At 37.4% G+C, this 17,478-nt stretch overlaps 1 protein-coding gene and 1 long non-coding RNA gene across 6 annotated transcripts in view; one reads left to right on the top strand and one right to left on the bottom strand.

Moving 5' to 3' along the window:
• ITGA4 (integrin subunit alpha 4) overlaps positions 1-17,478 on the top strand; it is a 33,746-nt gene that overhangs the window by 3,974 nt on the left and 12,294 nt on the right. The window contains exons 3-17 of the mRNA XM_421974.8: positions 3,055-3,161; positions 3,252-3,381; positions 4,599-4,666; positions 5,260-5,389; positions 7,061-7,146; positions 7,478-7,537; positions 7,624-7,761; positions 8,216-8,327; positions 10,035-10,129; positions 10,493-10,583; positions 11,113-11,158; positions 11,545-11,699; positions 13,063-13,217; positions 15,827-15,976; positions 16,550-16,626. Of these exons, the coding sequence (XP_421974.3) occupies positions 3,055-3,161; positions 3,252-3,381; positions 4,599-4,666; positions 5,260-5,389; positions 7,061-7,146; positions 7,478-7,537; positions 7,624-7,761; positions 8,216-8,327; positions 10,035-10,129; positions 10,493-10,583; positions 11,113-11,158; positions 11,545-11,699; positions 13,063-13,217; positions 15,827-15,976; positions 16,550-16,626 (1,600 nt within the window). The remainder of the gene's footprint in view (positions 1-3,054; positions 3,162-3,251; positions 3,382-4,598; positions 4,667-5,259; positions 5,390-7,060; positions 7,147-7,477; positions 7,538-7,623; positions 7,762-8,215; positions 8,328-10,034; positions 10,130-10,492; positions 10,584-11,112; positions 11,159-11,544; positions 11,700-13,062; positions 13,218-15,826; positions 15,977-16,549; positions 16,627-17,478) is intronic.
• LOC107053809 overlaps positions 1-17,478 on the bottom strand; it is a 43,281-nt gene that overhangs the window by 15,828 nt on the left and 9,975 nt on the right. For 4 of the 5 annotated variants that reach the window (XR_001467476.3, XR_005861349.1, XR_005861348.1 and 1 more), the window contains 3 exons: positions 11,255-11,314; positions 8,508-8,650; positions 6,138-6,261 (listed from right to left, as the gene is read on the bottom strand). This is a non-coding gene — a long non-coding RNA (uncharacterized LOC107053809). Of the gene's footprint in view, positions 1-2,716; positions 4,043-6,137; positions 6,262-8,507; positions 8,651-11,254; positions 11,315-17,478 lie in introns of all 5 variants that reach the window. The other variant, XR_005861347.1, reaches the window with a different exon arrangement.

The following is a 17,478-nucleotide window of genomic DNA, read 5'->3' as shown; positions in this document are numbered from 1 at the left end:
CTGACCTTGTTTATGTGCGATTACACAGTTTCTCTGGATGTGTACAGCAAAGATTGTAGCAGAAGTATATCTTCCAGCTGTGTAATGTACACAGACAGGGCAATTACTTATCTCTCAGTGACTTTATGACAACGCATGCTCCTTTTCCCTGAGGCAGTCAAGCTGCTGTGTCCTCCTGAGCTTATGTAGTGCAGCTCTGTTGCTTGTGCAGAATGTAGCTTTATCACCAGAGGAAGCCTTTATAAGGCCCTACGCTGAGCAGGGGCTCATCACCGTGTCTAGGATGTCAAATTCACCCTTCTCTTGCTCACAAAGGCCTATCATTTTCAAGACATTTGAATGATTGCCAGTCAGAGAAAGAGAGGAGACGCAAGGCAGCAGTCAGCAGAGGGCCAAAGGAAGTCTGAATCAACACATGGTGGAGCCCAGGAGAAAGGAAATATAACCCAATAAGCAGCAGTGAGTGGTGGTGCTTTTTCTTGTTAAGGACCTCTGACATATGTACAAGAGTGAAGTATTGAGATGAGCAAAGCTTTCTCCTATCTCAGATGTTGCTGTTATCTGATCTTGCTTGACTTACTGATAAAAAAGGTTCAGGAAACCTCCTGAGGTTAGAGTTATGATACCAGCCTGCTCCACTTAGTCCATTTTCTACAAACCCACATGCACTATCAAGGAAATCCCAAGTAATTCTTTGTCATAGGAGGACAGAAAGCATTGCTTGAAGGGAGTTGCCAGAAGTGGCTTTTCTGATTTAAGGGAGTATTAATTCCTACACCTGGGAATGCAGTGGCTTTTATTCCTGCAGATGCTTCTCCTTATGTTTTTACCATGTGACAAAGAATTACCTTGATACTATAAATCTGGTATTTTCTGTCCGAAACTCGCTGATACACAAAATTCTCTAGGTACACAATCATTTAAAACAGTGGTATATAGCAAAGCCCACAGTCATTCATGCATCCCCTGGTGACTGAATGGACTGGGTACACCCTTTTCTGTTTCCATTCTTAATATGGATTGGTTGTGTTCTCCGAGATCAATTCAACAAATCCAGTGAATTAGGACTTCATGTTCACTCTAATGCAGAGGACAGTGATAGATCTCAGCCCTGTGCCCACACAGGGGTGAGGGGTGGGATGTCCCCAGAACTGGTGCCTGCTCCTGCGTAATGTAGTGCTTGGGCTTCAGGAATCACAGCTCGTCACTACAGCAATGCATCTGGGAGAGTCTTCAAAACTACAGAGCAACTTGCTCAAATGGCATTATGTATTTCCTTATTTTATAAGCAGTTTCTTCGTAAGCTGTGTCATGGTGATGCATAGAAAAAATACTGGTTCAGTATATGTTAATGTTTATCCTCCCAGGTGTGCAGGAGGTACTCTTTCAAATGTAAAGCATGATTTATATAACTTTTAAATGTGCAGCTTTTTCTTACAAGAGATGCTACTGCTGCTTCCTAGGAGGAAGTGAGTATTTGCTGGCTTGGTAGTGCTGTAATCTTTTGAATCACAGAATCCTTAGAGTTAGAAGGGACCTCTGAAGGCCATCTAGTCCAACTGCCCTGCAATGAACAGGAACACCACAGCTAAATTATGTTGCCCAGGGCGTGATCCAGCCTCGTCTTAAAAGTCTCCAGGGGCAGCGCATCAACCACAACGCTAGGCAACCTGTGCCCCACCACCCTCACTGTAGAAGACTTTATATCTGTCCTAAATCTTCCCTCTTTGAGCTTGAAGCCATTTCCCCTTGTTCTATTGCCCCAGATCCTGCTAAAGAATCTGTCCCCTTCCTTCCTGTAGCTCCCTTTTAGATACTGAAAAGCTGCTATCAGGTCACCTTGCAGCCTTCTCCAGGCTGAACAACCGCAGCTTTCTCAGACTGTCCTCACAGGGAGGTGTTCCATCCCTGGGATGATTTTTGTAGCCCTCCTCTGGACGTGCTCCAACAGGTCCATGTCTCTCCTGTACTGAGGATTCCACATCTGGATGCAATACTCCAGGTGAGGCCTCACCAGTGCAGAGTAGAGGGGTAGGATCACCTCCCTTGCCCTGCTGGTCACACAGCTTTTGATGCAGCTCAGGATACATTTGGATTTCTGAGCTGCGAGGGCACATTGCTGGCTTTCCATCCACCAGTACCCTCAGGTCTTTTTCAGCGGGGCTGTGCTCAATCCTTTCATCCCTTCATCCTTTTTGGGAGAGTTTGAAGAAATTTCATTGTGTTCTCTAAGGTTTTTAAAATTTAACTCTCCATAACAAAACCCCAAAGACTTACTGCTAAATAAATGCAACAAGGCAAGAAGTATGCAGTACATGTCGACAGAGGAATTTAACATTCCCCATAGAGACTGCAGTTGTATACCCTCTACCTGCCAGCCATTTACAGTAGAGATAATTTTAAGATCTGCTACTGACTGATACATAGATAAGAAGGATGCTGAAGAAATCCTTGCAAAGAACGTTTCTAAAACTGACCCTAAGATAGTAACAGACCCCGGAAGACTGAATTCCAGGATAGGGAATCCAGATTTACTCTATAAACTCACTCATAGGTGTTTTAAAACAAAAACAAAATGTGGGGAGGGAACAAAAGGAACATGCTGGATTTCTGAATTCTGTGCTGGATTTCCTTGATTTCTCATTCGGACTTCACTTTCATTTTTTGATTCAGTTGAAAATCTTTGAGCTCAGTTAGGTTAGTAACATGAACTTACTACTTAAGGATTGTTTCATAGTGATATGATGTAAGCCATGACAGAGATGCTACTTTAAAAAAAAATAAGATCCTCATCAGACTGAGTATAACATCGCTTTCTGCTACAGTTTCTGTGTTACGGTGAAGTCATTTGTCACCTCCACACTCATGTTCAGAAGCAGCATGCTCCCCTTGGTTGCATACATTCCTGCCTTTGTTCACAAACGTGAAACGTGTATGGGGCCTTTGCAAAATGGAGACAGGTGTCAGTTACCAAACTTTCCCCATAAGGTTCTGTTGGATACCATGTGGCCTGTCAGCTTGTCCTCATGCTCAGCATTGGTTTTTGTGTCCTAGGCCATCCGAGCGGGGAGTACTGTGGGAAGACTTGTATGGAAGAACGAGATTATCAGTGGCTGGGAGTCAGTTTATCAAGGCAGCCCAGAGAAAACGGATCTTTTGTCGTATGTATTCACTGCTGCAGCTGCAAGTCTGCTTGTCAGAGTGTCTTCGTAAGTCTTCTGTGTCAAACATCACATGTTTTTTATCCATAGGCTTGTGGACATAGGTGGAAAAATATCTTTTACATAAAAAATGATCACAAACTCCCCCATGGTATTTGTTTTGCTGTCTCTTCTGATTTTCGAACTGAGCTGAGCAGAAGAATATGCCCATGTTATAAAGGTAAGCATATGCTTGGGTCCTTTCTAGGGAAGGATGAGATGCAAAATTCAGTGGTGCAAAGCTGTGAAAATCCTGTGCTGCTCTGGGCAGGATTTATGCAGCCAAAAGCTTGAAGGCAGAGTGCTGATCTCATGAATGATGTAACTTTGCATTCAGTGGGCAAAACAAATACTTGCTGGTTGGGCTGGATAGCTGCATCCCAAAAATAGGCCAGTGGAGGACCTCTTCAGTTCAATTGCCCTGTCATTTGTTTGCTCTGCTCAGCAGTACCTTGCAGGGAATCATCAGTAGTACCTGATTGATGTTGTCATCCTCTCTTTAGCCTCTGGTTTCCCAGCATGGTCACAAGTCCAGCTGCTGTGCATCCCTGTTCGTAAGCTGCCTCCTGCTAAGGCCACTGCTCAAGATGTTGAGCAGTCCTTCATTGGAGGACTGCAGGGACAGAATAAGAAATGAGACCTAAAACCAGCCTTCCTTTCCATCCAGGAGTGCAGTCCATGACCCCGTCCCTTGCCAGTGTGAGGAAGAGCTCACAGTCTGGCCCCTCTGTGTAGACCAACAGTGTAGTGCCTTCAGACATCCCCCTCTGTCATCTTCACAGACTGCCAGGAGCCTGGGGAAAGTCATGCTTTTCTCTTCTGTGGCTTTTAGGTGAACAAACCTAGGGATGGGATGAAGGGATCCTGATGGGAGGCAGTTAGCAAGGAGGAGCAGGAAAACAGAGCTAGGAGATTTGGGTGTAAAACAACTGCTAAAGGTAATAGGTACCAATATTTCTAAGATATCTGTCATAACTCCTTCAAAGACTTAATGGAGCATCGGGGCAACTTCTGTCAAGACACAAAAGCCTGTCAGTCAGATTGCCTGGATTATAGGCAGAGTGGAAAAGAAGAGTTTTATCCATTGGTGTTGCTCAGTTCATACTTTTTGCTCTCATGGAATAATTTAAAGAAAAAACTAGAGCCTTTAAAGTCACAAGGTTTCAAGGGCAGGTGTGATCAAGAGATACTTAGTGTTTTGGGTTTGTTACATCAGTGTATTGACACTAAAGCTCATACCAGGGAATCCACGATTTTTAGTTTTATTATGGAACTGAAGACTGATGATTCATTGTTTTGTTTTGCTTTAAGTTTGTCTCAGCTTCTCTTGAAGACCTGGTAGTAAGTTCTGAAACTGCATGCTTCTCATCCTCTCTTATGTTTCTTTCCTACACGCAGACCATGTGCGAAAGTTTGGAGAAAACCATGGGTCATGCCAGGCTGGAATGTCTAGCTTTTACATAGGGGTTTGTATTGAAGATTCCAAACATCTTGTGTGTGTATGTGTGTACATATAATGTATAATAATAACATAATTAATGTCTGTAACATTTGCACAGTAATTCCCAAACTAACCAAGAATAACTTTACTTTCAAAATCACTTTTAATCTGCAATTAAGATTAAAAATTACTATTCATGGAAAAAGAGCATGAATGTAACCAAGTATGGAGTTTTATGGTTCTCTTGCTATTAATTTGTTTCATGTAACATTAACGCTCATAAGTCTTATCTTCTTGCTTTGCAGAGTAATATTCTGTATTATACAACCAACACTTTAAGACTCTGATTTTTCTTTAAACAAAGAAAAAGAGAGACTATTCAGTTTGATGTTCATACTAAACTGTTCCCGGATCAATGTTTGTAATAACCATATTTTGAAAAAGGCTGAAAAATGTTGTCTGTAATCTGGTGGTAATCTCTTGGTGCTGAGCCATGCACATCTCCAGTGGCATTTCTCTGAGTTGACTGAAGATCTAAGGGAAAGTGTTTGACTTGTCTTGCTAATTTCGTGAATGTTTGAACCTGAATAACAAAGCTATGTTTTATTTTTCTTTTAGGACTTAATTATAATGGGAGCCCCTGGATCATATTATTGGACTGGTTCTGTTTTTGTATACAATACAACTATAAATACAATCCATGCTTACACACATTCAAATAACCAAGTGAAATTTGGCAGTTATCTAGGTACTTCAAATATTTAATACTTTATAAATATATTAATCAAAGGCTTAGCTAAATAGCTGTGATCTTGAAGTCAGTGCACAGTGTTTCTCAGGGTTTGTTTTGTTAATCCCAGGAGTGCCAGTGCTAAAGATGTGTTCTAAATTTTAAGTTTAAAATTAATTTTAAAGTTCTTTAAATGTTGAAGTCAATATAATATCAATCATTAAAAATGGAGAAAATGAATCAGTTTTTGTGGTTTTTCTTCCCCCACACACTGTAATGCCACAGTAGGAATCTGGGCGCTCTGATTATTGTAGTTTCTTTCGATGTTTTTTTTTGTTCTAAAGTTCATTACAATTATCAAAGTTGAGACTTCAGCAAACCAAAATAACTCATTAAGTATATATATATGTATATATATATATATATATATGAAAGTATAAGTATATATATATATATAAGTATAGTATAAGTGTATATATATATAAGTATATATATATAAGTATAGTATAAGTGTATATATATAAGTATATATATATAAGTATAGTATAAGTATATATATATAAGTATATATATATATAAGTATAGTATAAGTATATATATATATAAGTATATATATATATAAGTATAGTATAAGTATATATATATAAGTATATATACTTATTAAGGCAAATTAAGGTTCTTCTAATTAAGTTTAATGTTTTGGTTCAATAAGCATGCACTAGGTGTTGACCTTTAAATGAGAAATGGTATTTTTTGTGTCTCTTACCTTAAAATATGAAAAGAAATGCTGGCATTAAGAACATGAATTCCAAACAGCTGTCTTTACAGATGAAAGATTTAAAGTCCATTCTTATTTGATCCAAGATGATTTTTTCCATTTTCTCTGAAAGCTGTGAAAATCAACAATAATTCAGTAAATGCAAGAGTAGCAGAATATGTCAACTGTCTTCCCTGTTTCAAATTAGCCATAGTGCATTCTGGAAGGCATAACAATGACTGGTGTAGCTACAGCTTGTGGCATCACAATTCTGTGGCTGGACGTCTGCACCAAAATGTGGTTCTGTTTGTCGAGAGCTGTCTCCACACAGACAAATACGCTGTTATGTAGATTCAATTACAAAAGCTGATGCAATGTTTTCTTATTGTGTAATCAAGCTTTTGGTCTGATTTATTGCTGTGTGGACACACACACAGAGGCTATTGTGTACAAAAACATGCATACACAGACATATAGATGTGCACAGGCATAAGTACCCCCACATTTCATTTCTCTGCAGTCCAGTTACAACAGTAGTTAAGAGTGACAATTGAATAAAGTGCTTCCATGTTGCACTGTGTGCACATGTGATAGTTTGCATTGCATTATGGACTCACTGAGCAGCTGTAGAATACGCAGTAACAGAAGATGTTTGCCATTTATTTTACAGACTTTTAAACTTTGGCAGATAATTGAATGTCTGGGAAGAAATGTGTTTCTGACACTCATTTCTACTTGCTGGAGCTTACTGTTTGTATGGACCTTTTGCTTATATTTAAAAATTTTCCTTTCTGTTTTCATTGCTAACTTGCATGAGGTCTGAATGTCAGACTTGTAATAATTTGTAGTGTTGACAGCTTTCAGACGTCACGCTCCCATTTTTTAGTTTGTATAGCATTGACAGTACTGAATAGTGCATTTCTGTTTTGCAGGGTACTCTGTTGGAGCTGGACATTTTCTGACACCATCCAGCACAGAAGTAATTGGAGGGGCTCCCCAGCAGGAGCAGACTGGTAAAGTAAGAGATTGATCAAACCAACAATATAAACAATACTCCACAACTAGCCACCCATTTATCTCCCAGATTAGATTAACAGAATAAAGGCTAGTGTCAGGTGATATGATTTCTCCTAGGGAGAAAAGTTAAAGAAGGAAGGAGGGAAGACAGTCTACATAATACTGCTGTGAACTGCAGTGTTAAAGGTACAGATAGGAAATAGCAAGCAGCAGTGCCTTGTGATACTGTGTGTTGCCTAGATGATTCTATAGCACATTCTGTAAAGAGAATAGAAGATAGCATTTCAGATTACTGTTTGCTGAGCTTCACTTTTGTTTTCTTCTCATTTTAGGCATTCATTTTTAGCATCGATGAGCATCTGAATGTTCTGTTTGAAGTTAAAGGTAAAAAGGTAAGTCTTTCACGCTACTTTTCTGCACCTAAGAAACTTCTACCATAAAAAAATGTGAAGTGACAGGATTTCTTGTTTGCACACAGCTTGGTTCTTACTTTGGGGCTTCAGTTTGTGCTGTGGACCTGAATTCAGATGGCCTCTCAGACTTGCTAGTTGGTGCTCCCATGGAAAGTACCATCAGAGAAGAAGGAAGAGTTTATGTCTATATCAATTCAGGTTCTGTAAGTATTTTCTCTTAAAAATACATAGTACCACAGTTGTTCTCATATAACAAGCAAAAAGATTTCTTCTCCTGTATCACACAGGATATGGGAAAAACAACTTTAGAAGCATGGTGATGATCTCAGCAGGACTCTGCAACACACCCACAGAGGCTGGCTGTGTAGACTTTAATGCACACAGTTTTCTCAGAGCAGTGAGCTCCTGTACTCTGATACAAGCCTTCTGCTGTTTACAGGTGTTTGCTATGGGAACATGTTGTTCTCACTTTTAAAGAACAGCTGTCTTATTCCTTCTCATTCTCATGCTAAATATTGATAGATATCTTTGATAATGCTGGCTTCTGCAGCAAGGAGTTGAGTAAGATTTTATACTGCTCCAAGCAGTTTTATTATTTTGAGGAGTGTCCCTCGGAAGAGCCTCTGTTAATGTGCCTTTAATAATGTTTTCCTTCAGAAGGCAGAGATGGTAGAACTGGACATAGAGCTCAGTGGGAGTGACTCATATGCAGCCAGATTTGGGGAGTCCATAACCAATCTAGGAGACATTGATAATGATGGTTTTGAAGGTAAGTATGAAAATCTTAAAAAACAAAACAAAAAAAATTTGGTTGTAATTTTCACTGAGCATTGGACTGTCACCATAAATGGGAGCATTATGAAAGATTGAGAAGATTTTGTCCCTTTGTCCTCTGTTCTTGGTCATCTCCTGTAACCTTCAAGACTTGAAACAGTAATTTGCTTCTTACCTGGCCTCCTTTTCCCTAAAGCAGTCCTTTTCCTCCTTTAGCTAATGTTCCTATAACTCTTGCTAGATTCCAGTTCTTCTGTTTTGCGTCATCTTCACAAACTTACACAGAAGTTTCAAGTTTTGCCCTAGAATATTTGCAAACTGCAAAGGAAAACAACAGTCAAGGATAGGGCTGGGGAACAGAGAAGTAAAATCAATTTAACAGCAATATAACAAAGCAGATATATGACATGGGATATAATGTAAAATGGGCATCATAAAACTGCAGGGGGTCTTGAAGCAAGTGGATTAGCTTTTGAAGGAAGTTAAACGTTGGAAAGAGTAAGTGGAAACGATATTGAGAGTGACAATAGGAAAATAAATTTTCTTGTAAGAAAAACAGCTGGAAGCAAAATATAAAGAGGAATTGGGTGCTAGAAACCATTTGTCTATAGTAAGTAACAGAAAAGCACAGCAGAGCCAACATCTTCAGTGATGTAAGCTTTTTGTATCAGCCCTGTGAAGATAATGGCATGCATGTTGGTGTAGAATCTGACCCCCCTGCAAGAACATATGTTTAGCTTTAATTAGACAGCGCAACTTGGCTGTCCTATTTTCATCTCACAAGTGGAGAGACGTATTTTGTGTGTTTTAGTCAGCCAAGTATGGATTCAATCAATGTGGATTCAATCAGAGAGCTGTTCAGCTAAACCCAGGCATCAGATTTTTGCTTTTTTTTTTTTTTTTGTGATTTTGATTTGGTGGTCCATATATTATTTCTGATTTACAGATAGTTCTGTTTCTTTGTGAATGAAATTTTACCATTATTGATTTGCATGAGTGAATTTTAAGATGCTGTAATTAATCCTCCCCTGCTTTTTGGTGAATGTCCTCTGGCTATTTGAACCCTGGAGCTTTTTGTTGATGTTTTGGTAGGGACTGTTTAAGGGTTGGTTTGTTTGTTTGTGTATTTTTATGTTGACAAACCATCCAGGGATTAAGTCATGTTTAAAATATACTCCTTTGTATGGACAACAGACTGCCTTCGTTTTCATGTTAAATGCCCATTCATTCCTCTTATCAACTGTTAAGGACATATCACAGAAAAATACATTGCTCATTTTAGTTAATGTAATAAGACTACTACTTGTGCTTCAGTTGCTTAGTCCATTTGGGAATAGCAGAGTGCAGAAAAAATCATAATGGTTTCAAGACACAAGTAGTTGTTGTTCAAGACCACATTTTAGCTACTCTCCATGATAACCTCTTAAGGGTCACATTCAGAATTGGTAAAAACAGATTTTGTATTGCACAAAATTAATGCCTGTTTAGCCCTTATTTTACAGAAAGGCAGTACTTCAGGCAGAGTCATGTTACTGAGCTTGTCTGTATTGTTTCCAGTTCCCTCCATCTTTAGCTCTTGCTTTTGAATTCAGTCAAATAAATGTGCTCTGATATGGCATGCACTGTGGTTTGGATTTCTTTAACTGTGTTTTAATCATGCTTCTTAGTCAACTGTTTATTGTTATCATTGTTTTTTCCACAGATGTAGCAATTGGGGCTCCACAAGAAGATGATCTAAAAGGAGCTATTTATATATACAATGGCAGGGAAGATGGAATAACTCCATCATTTTCACAGGTATGATTTTTCAATGAAAAATCAATCAATTCAGGAAAAAAAAAAACCCTTAAGTTTTTGAATCAACAGGTTTTTCTCTTAATTTAACACTCAGTACTTTAAAAGACTCCAGAAATTTTTACACAGAGTGTGATTTCTAGTCATAATATAACCTTTACATAAAAGAAAAATGTTTTAGAGACTTCAGGTTTGTGGGATATAGCAATTACAGCAGTGGAAGAATATTTGTTGTAGAGGTACACTTCCACAGGTAGATACATGACTGCTTTCAGCAGCAGGGTCGTTGTGCTACTTACTTGCACCGGATATTGTAACACAAAAATTACTTTCCAAGAATAATTTTCTCTTCTTTTTGCTCCCTAGAGAATACCAGCACAGCAAGTCAGTACTTCTTTAAGCATGTTTGGACAGTCCATAGCAAGCGGTATTGATGCAGATAACAATGGTTATCAAGGTGATTTAAACAATTGTGATTATTTTTCATTTTAAAAGAGTGAAGGGAAAAACTTCACTGCTACTTGTTACTCTTAATGGAAGAAAATCTGTTATTAAGATGATGTGATCTTGCATTTTGGGAAGAAAAGAAGTAAAGCTGAAGACAAGCATTTTTTTTTATGGTCATCTAACTGTTATTGAAGATGTAAAAGAAAGATGTAATAGCAAGATCATGGTACCCAAGAGAAAGAAAAAGATAATTTTTACTTTTTACAGTAATCATTTCATTAGCTAATGTTACAGTGAGCCAGTTTGGGTACTGGAATCAGATCATCTCATTACAAATATCTGCAAGTCCAGCAAATGGCCAGGGGACAAGTATTTGAGCAATCATCTTCTGTACCAAGAAGCATGCCATTTACATACCTTCTAACAAATAAAGGATAAGTCATTTTTAAATGTTGCCAAAAGATGAGTATGCTACCTAACGCTTGTACCTTGCTTTGTTGATCTATTTTTAAGCTTGTTGATCTATTTTTTTCATACAGATATAGCAGTTGGTGCATTTCTATCCGATTCTGCTGTGGTGCTGAGGTGAGGTTACTACATTTTAGTGCTTTTAAAGACCATGCAGAGTAACTGTACTTTGTCAAATGCAGTTTTTTTAAAAAATTACTAGCAGATTGTAACCTCATGATGTTCTTCTTGGTGTCCTTGACTTCGGTCATTTGGCTCCAGAATGCTATACACCTGAAACATTTAAGTAAACACTTTGATGAGAAAGAAAAAACTCTCTGAAATTTCTTAAGGCAACAAAGACTTTGCATACAGTTACTTGGGTTCTTAAAGAATGCAGATAACTTAAAAATGATAATACTAAAACATAAAAATGCAATATTAGAGATTCCGTTGGATTCTGCACAGATTGTGTAAGTTATTTCTGAAGCGTTTTGTGAATACTGACTCTTCTGTATTCTTAGAACAAAACCAGTGATAATTGTTGAAGCTTTCTTAAAACACCCAAAGTCAATAAATCGAACTAATTTGAACTGCATGGAAAATGACCAGCCTGCCATCTGTGTGAATCTGCAGATATGCTTTAACTACACAGGACAAGGGGTACCTGATAATACTGGTAAGCTATTTCCCATTTATGTATTCATTTGAAATGCACATATTTACAAAATAATGCTATTGGTATTTAATGAGTAATGGTGTTCACTGATCTGAGTTCAGGATGAGATGAAAAACTATAAAACATGGATATCTTTTTTTTAGCTCCTGCAATGTCCAACCATTACTTTTGTAAAAAAAAAAAAATAATAATAAAAAAAAAATAAAAAAAATAAAAAATTGAATACTGGCACATCCTTACTCAGACAATTTGAGCTACGTGTCATGTAACAGGTAATGATGTCAAAAAGGTGAGGAGGCAGCATGGTGAGGATGAAGGTGGAACTCCAAGTTGTCTATGACATCTACAATATAACCTAAGAATGTAGTGATAACTGGTAACTAATTGTTAGCTACCTCACTAGTTTGTGGCAACACTAAATCTTTCCTCTGGGGTTGCGTATAACCATTTCACAGAATCTTCACAGAGATTTTGTAGCAGTACTGAAAATGGTACCATGGATACGCTATTTCCAGTACCTAAATTAGCTTATATAATAGTAGTGTGATTACATGCCAGCTTGTAGCTTTGAACTGCATTGTAGTGACTTTGTTTCAGATGGTCATTTCAATACATCATTTTAATGTGTTTGTGAGTGAAAATAGTAGGCCACAGTGATTTACAAAAAAAAAAAAAAGTATTCTGTGACATTTATATGCTTATATATGCTCTAGGATACAGTCATAGAATCATAGAGTCATAGAATGGCTTGGGTTGGAAGGAACCTTAATGATCACCTAGTTCCAATGCTCTGCCATGGCAGGGCTGCTCCACACCAGCTCAGCTGCCCAGGGTCCCATCCAACCTGGCCTTGAGCGCCTCCAGGGACGGGGCACCACAGCTTCTCTGGGCAGCTGTGCCAGTGCCTCACCACCCTCTGAGTGAAGAATTTTATCCTAACGCCTAACCTACATCTCCCCTCTTTCAGTTTAGAGCCTCATCCTACCCCTATCAGACAGTGTAAGAAGTTGGTCTCCCTTCATGGTATATGAAGTCAAATTGCTTAAAACTTCTGTATGAGAATCTATGTTATCCTTTAAAAAATCATTCCAGAGAATACAAGTAATGGTAAACTGTAAAGTTCCAAGATCATATCATAACATTCATATTTATTGTGGATGATGGGCAGTCAAACTGGACTACTCTTGCTGCATTTGAATGTAAGACTTGTTCCACATAAACATTCTAAGCTGGTATTTTAAGGTGGATATTACGGAACATATTTTAGGGAGTGAGTAAAATTGTGATTTTATCATAAATTCGTGGAAATCATTGTACTTAAGGTTTTTATAACTTTTATGTTCTTTATTTTTTTATTTTGCAGAAATGTTTTATAATCTGAGTGTTGATGTGAAGAGAAGAGTGGATACGCAAGCAAGATTTTATTTTTCTGCCAATGGAACATCTGAAACAACCTCTGGAAGTATAAAGATTAACAGAAAAATAATTGCCTGCAAAGGTCATCTGGCATTTATGAGGGTAATGTAATTTGCAATTTGCATTGCTCTGTAAATTCATTGTTTTCTTTTGAAAACACACATGCTGAAAAATAACTTGTTTTGTTTGCAGTGGCATCACATAATTTCTGAAGTAAAATATTTGTGTTCATAACTTCCACAATTGATACCTTTCAGTTCTGTTGCTTATTCAACTTTCTACAGGCAAGAAAGACAGTGGGCCTGCTATGTCATGTGTCAGAGAAAACGTGCATAATAATAATAGTCATATTAATGAAGTAGGACATGAGCATTTTTTGATTCTTTTTTCACCCTTTTATGGATGATTTAGGCCAGTTTGTAGCAACTAAGTGGGTATGGTGTGACATACGTTTTCCATGGTAGTTGGTAGAACTCTCATGGGAATTTCATGAATGACTTCAGAGCTGAATGATGTGAAAAGCATGCACTGTGCCTACAGACTGATCTGTATCTCCCTACTCCCCTACTTACAAAAGTGAATCCTGTACATATGTATGTCCTTCTCCTGAGAATCTCAGTGTCTATCCTGGACTGGATTAGTGTCATGAATGTGGTTTCCATTCTCTGTCTATGAAGGCAACTTTACTGTGGAAGGAAACTACTGGTAGAACTGCTTCAGAGGAGAAGCCACAGAGACAGCAGTTCTGCCACAGTAGTGGGCATTTGGCAAAAGGTTCTTACTTAGAAATGAGTTAGTACGAATATAGTCAGTAAGACTCTAACACCAATACTAGCCTCTAAGTCCCTCAAAGAAATGAAATGCAGTATTCGTGCTTGGTATATCCCTCTGAATGATGAGTGAAGAACCCATCTTAAAAGCAAGAGCTGCAGTCCAGACAAAGACAACACTTCTAAAGTCATTCACTGAACAAGAAAAAAATACAGTGATTCAATCTATCAAACATCTTAGAAGCTAGCCCTCTCCTGCAAAAGTTTGGAGAACAATCAAGAAGCATTTGAAGTCCTAAGATACAATCAAACAATAAAATCTACTGGATAAAGAGGAATCACACTTTACTAAACTCAGGAAAAATTAAAAATTATCTCCTGTAAGGCATTACCTAAAAAGGAAAATAATTCTTTAAAGAAATATTAAGGACAGGGTATATTTAGATAAAAGGAGAAAAAGGGTAATAAAATAATGACCTAGCTCTCCTGGCCTTTTCTTTAAAATCCTCAAGGTAGCAACTTCATGACCTTTTAGAACAAACATCTGCTAGGATGACTGATGCAGTTGATCCTGCACAGAGGCTGGTAAATTGACGTAATCTTCTACAGCTATGAAAACCCTACGTGTATTTTTGACTCTCTTACTTCTGTTTTGTTTATGACATCATTAGAAGCTAATTCTTCATGATAAAGCTTTGGGTAGAATGGAAAACTTATGTTACTTCCTGGAAAATTGCCTAGATGCATCTGAACTGGTAGTTGCACCTAAATGAATGTTTTTTCAAGGAGCAATGGCAAATTGCCCACTTTCTTAGAAGGCTCGTATAGACTGAGAGAGGACTGACTGACAGCTGACCTTGTACAGATTGCTGTACCAGCATCAGCATGTATTTGTGTAGGAAGAAAGATATGATTTGGCTCATCAGTTCCCATAATCTATCATTAGCATCTTTTCCTCCATACAGCTCAATTTTTTTCCAATTTTTAATTAATAGCATTAAAAGCATCTCCATCCACCCACTGAGGTTTCTGTATGAAAACTTGTGTGATGCTCCTAAAATTAAGTGTAAATGTCTGTCAAGCACAGTTCTTACAAGAGACCATGTGCATTTTATGTATTTTAAGTAAAGAGTAATTAATAGCCAGTTAGTATACTGAAAATAATATAAAGCAGATGCAGAGACGACCCTGTGGAAAATTATGAATTAGATTTCATGTGGTTTGGTGAAAGCAAGCTTGCAGCTAAGAATTAAAGTAGTGGCCATGTGGAAAGACAATCATTGTCTATCTCTTATTCTTAGGGAATAATTTAGTCAAGTTTGCTCTTGTTAGTGCTCAGTTCTTCAAGCTGTTCAGTTTTCACAAGTGGACAGTTTGGGCTCTGATCTCCAACGTTCTTGCACAATCAAGGTTTCATATGAAAATGGTGTATTTTATTGAGGAGTTTAATCTCCTTAATATGGAATAGGAAATACAAAGGCAGAAAAATAAAATGTCACTGTGAACAGTCTTAGTGGCACTGGAAGAGAACTCCTTTTGATTTAATATGGAAATATCCATTGGCTTGTTTGACGTTATCCCACTGTTCAACTTTTTTCCTTTCAGCCTACTTTTACCTGCTTTTGTAATTCAGTAGAACGAGGCAGTATTGTTGATGGTTGTAAAGTAGATTGCTATTCAATTAGACTTCTACTAAAAGAATGTGTTCTGAAATGCCTGATGCTATCAATGAATGTATTATGGTTTTCTGCATTTCTGATTAACTCTTTCACTGATGAAGACATCTGGAAAAATATTTAAATCACATGATATAGGAAATTATTTTACGTGTAAAAAACAATAAGTGATCCTGTTTTACTTTGTTCTAAGGCTCCTCATAATTTCTAAAACATATGCATACATGTCTATATGATTAACTTATTAGGTTTCCAATTTTCATAGAAAGATGTAAGGGATATCTTGACTCCTGTACATGTTGAAGCAAGTTATCATCTGGGGCAACAAATTCTACAGAAAAGAGATAATCAAGAACTTTCTGCACTCCCACCTGTTCTTCAAAGGAGGAAAGAAAAAGATATTATAAAAAGCAAGGTTAGTATGTGATGTCTTCTTTCAAATGCAGTAAGTAAACATTCACCTTTTAATCTTCACACAAAATTCTGACACACTTTGTTTTAGGAGCCACAGAGTTAGAGACAGAAAGTTGCTGAACAGAGTGACAGATGACATAAATGTGCTTTGTGGCATTCCAATAATCAAGGCACAGACACAAGCAACTCTTGGTATCTCTAGTCTCATCAGACCTGCAGTTTGATAAGTAAAGTTTATGTAGTAGAGCTTCTCTTGCAAGAGTTACCTGTTGTATCATGGAAGAGACTTCAGAGATCTCAGTTCTGGATCCTCTAAAATGCTCTGTCCTTTTAATGTAGTACTGCTAAAATCAGCTGAATATGAAACTGGCTTAACGGTGAGAGATTAAGCACAAGTGTGGAGTGCCTCTCTGTAGCTGTTGGTGGACAGAATGTGTTTGCAAAATGGCAAATCATAACCTATTCTAGGACCAAGGGCCATTAGCTAATTCCACATACTTGGTAACAAGGTGATACATTCCTTTTTAAATGCCTTTTTTTCTGTTTCTTTGGTTTTGTTTTTGGTCTTTTATAGTTTGTTTTTGCAAGAATTTGCTCCCAAGAAAATTGCTCTGCTGACTTGAGAGTTTCTGGAAAAGTTGCTTTTCCAAAGTAAGTATAGATTAGATTTTATCTAAATTGTTCTTTATTCTCTTGAATGTAAATGAAATGAATTTGCAGAAGTAGATTATGAACTCCCTATTAAAAATACAGGGAAGAAAACTCAACTTAGTTTTTTAGAAGAATATTAAAATCATAAATCTTCCAGGAAGTGTAACAGAAATGCACCTAATTGAAGAACTATTCTTGCATAATTAGAAGACTTTACAGCTCATAAAGTAACATCAATCTGACAAAAGGTGTGCTTGTATTCCATGCTTCATACATAAGCATGCTAAGAAAAAGAGCACAATGTACATTCAGACCTTATAATCGCAGATAAATTGACAATCTCAGTTACTTCTACAGCTTTTACAAAGATGCTGTACTTGCACTGTACAAGGAAGATTCTTCAGTTTTCTACTAAGGCCTTTCAATTATAGATGAAGTAGTTCCATCTCTTCCTTTACCTAAGAATATAACCATCTTCGATTTTTATACTGCTGAGATACCAGATGGTTGAGCATTCTGCAAGATTTAGCCTCTTTTTCTGTATATGAATTAGCTTACACTTTCAAAAAATAATTTTGTTTGGTGTTTTTTTGTTTTCTGTTTTTTTTTCAGTTACAGCCTGGTTTTCTTTGAGATCTCCCTTAATGTTTCAGGTTTTCTCATTCCTTGCAATCAGGGATCAAGTTTAAATCCTGTAATTTTGCAATATCATTAATGCACTTTCAAAGTATTTAAATAAAATTATTATTATCTTGAAGAATCTCCTTAACACCAAGCCATTCTTTGAGATATATACTTCCATTTACCGTCATCTTTAGAAAGTTTGAAGCTGTGTACCCACATTTGCATTCA

This window comes from Gallus gallus, chromosome 7 (genome assembly GCF_016699485.2).
Source record: "Gallus gallus isolate bGalGal1 chromosome 7, bGalGal1.mat.broiler.GRCg7b, whole genome shotgun sequence".
NCBI lineage: Eukaryota > Metazoa > Chordata > Aves > Galliformes > Phasianidae > Gallus > Gallus gallus.
This window is presented reverse-complemented; position numbering and strand designations above follow the sequence as displayed.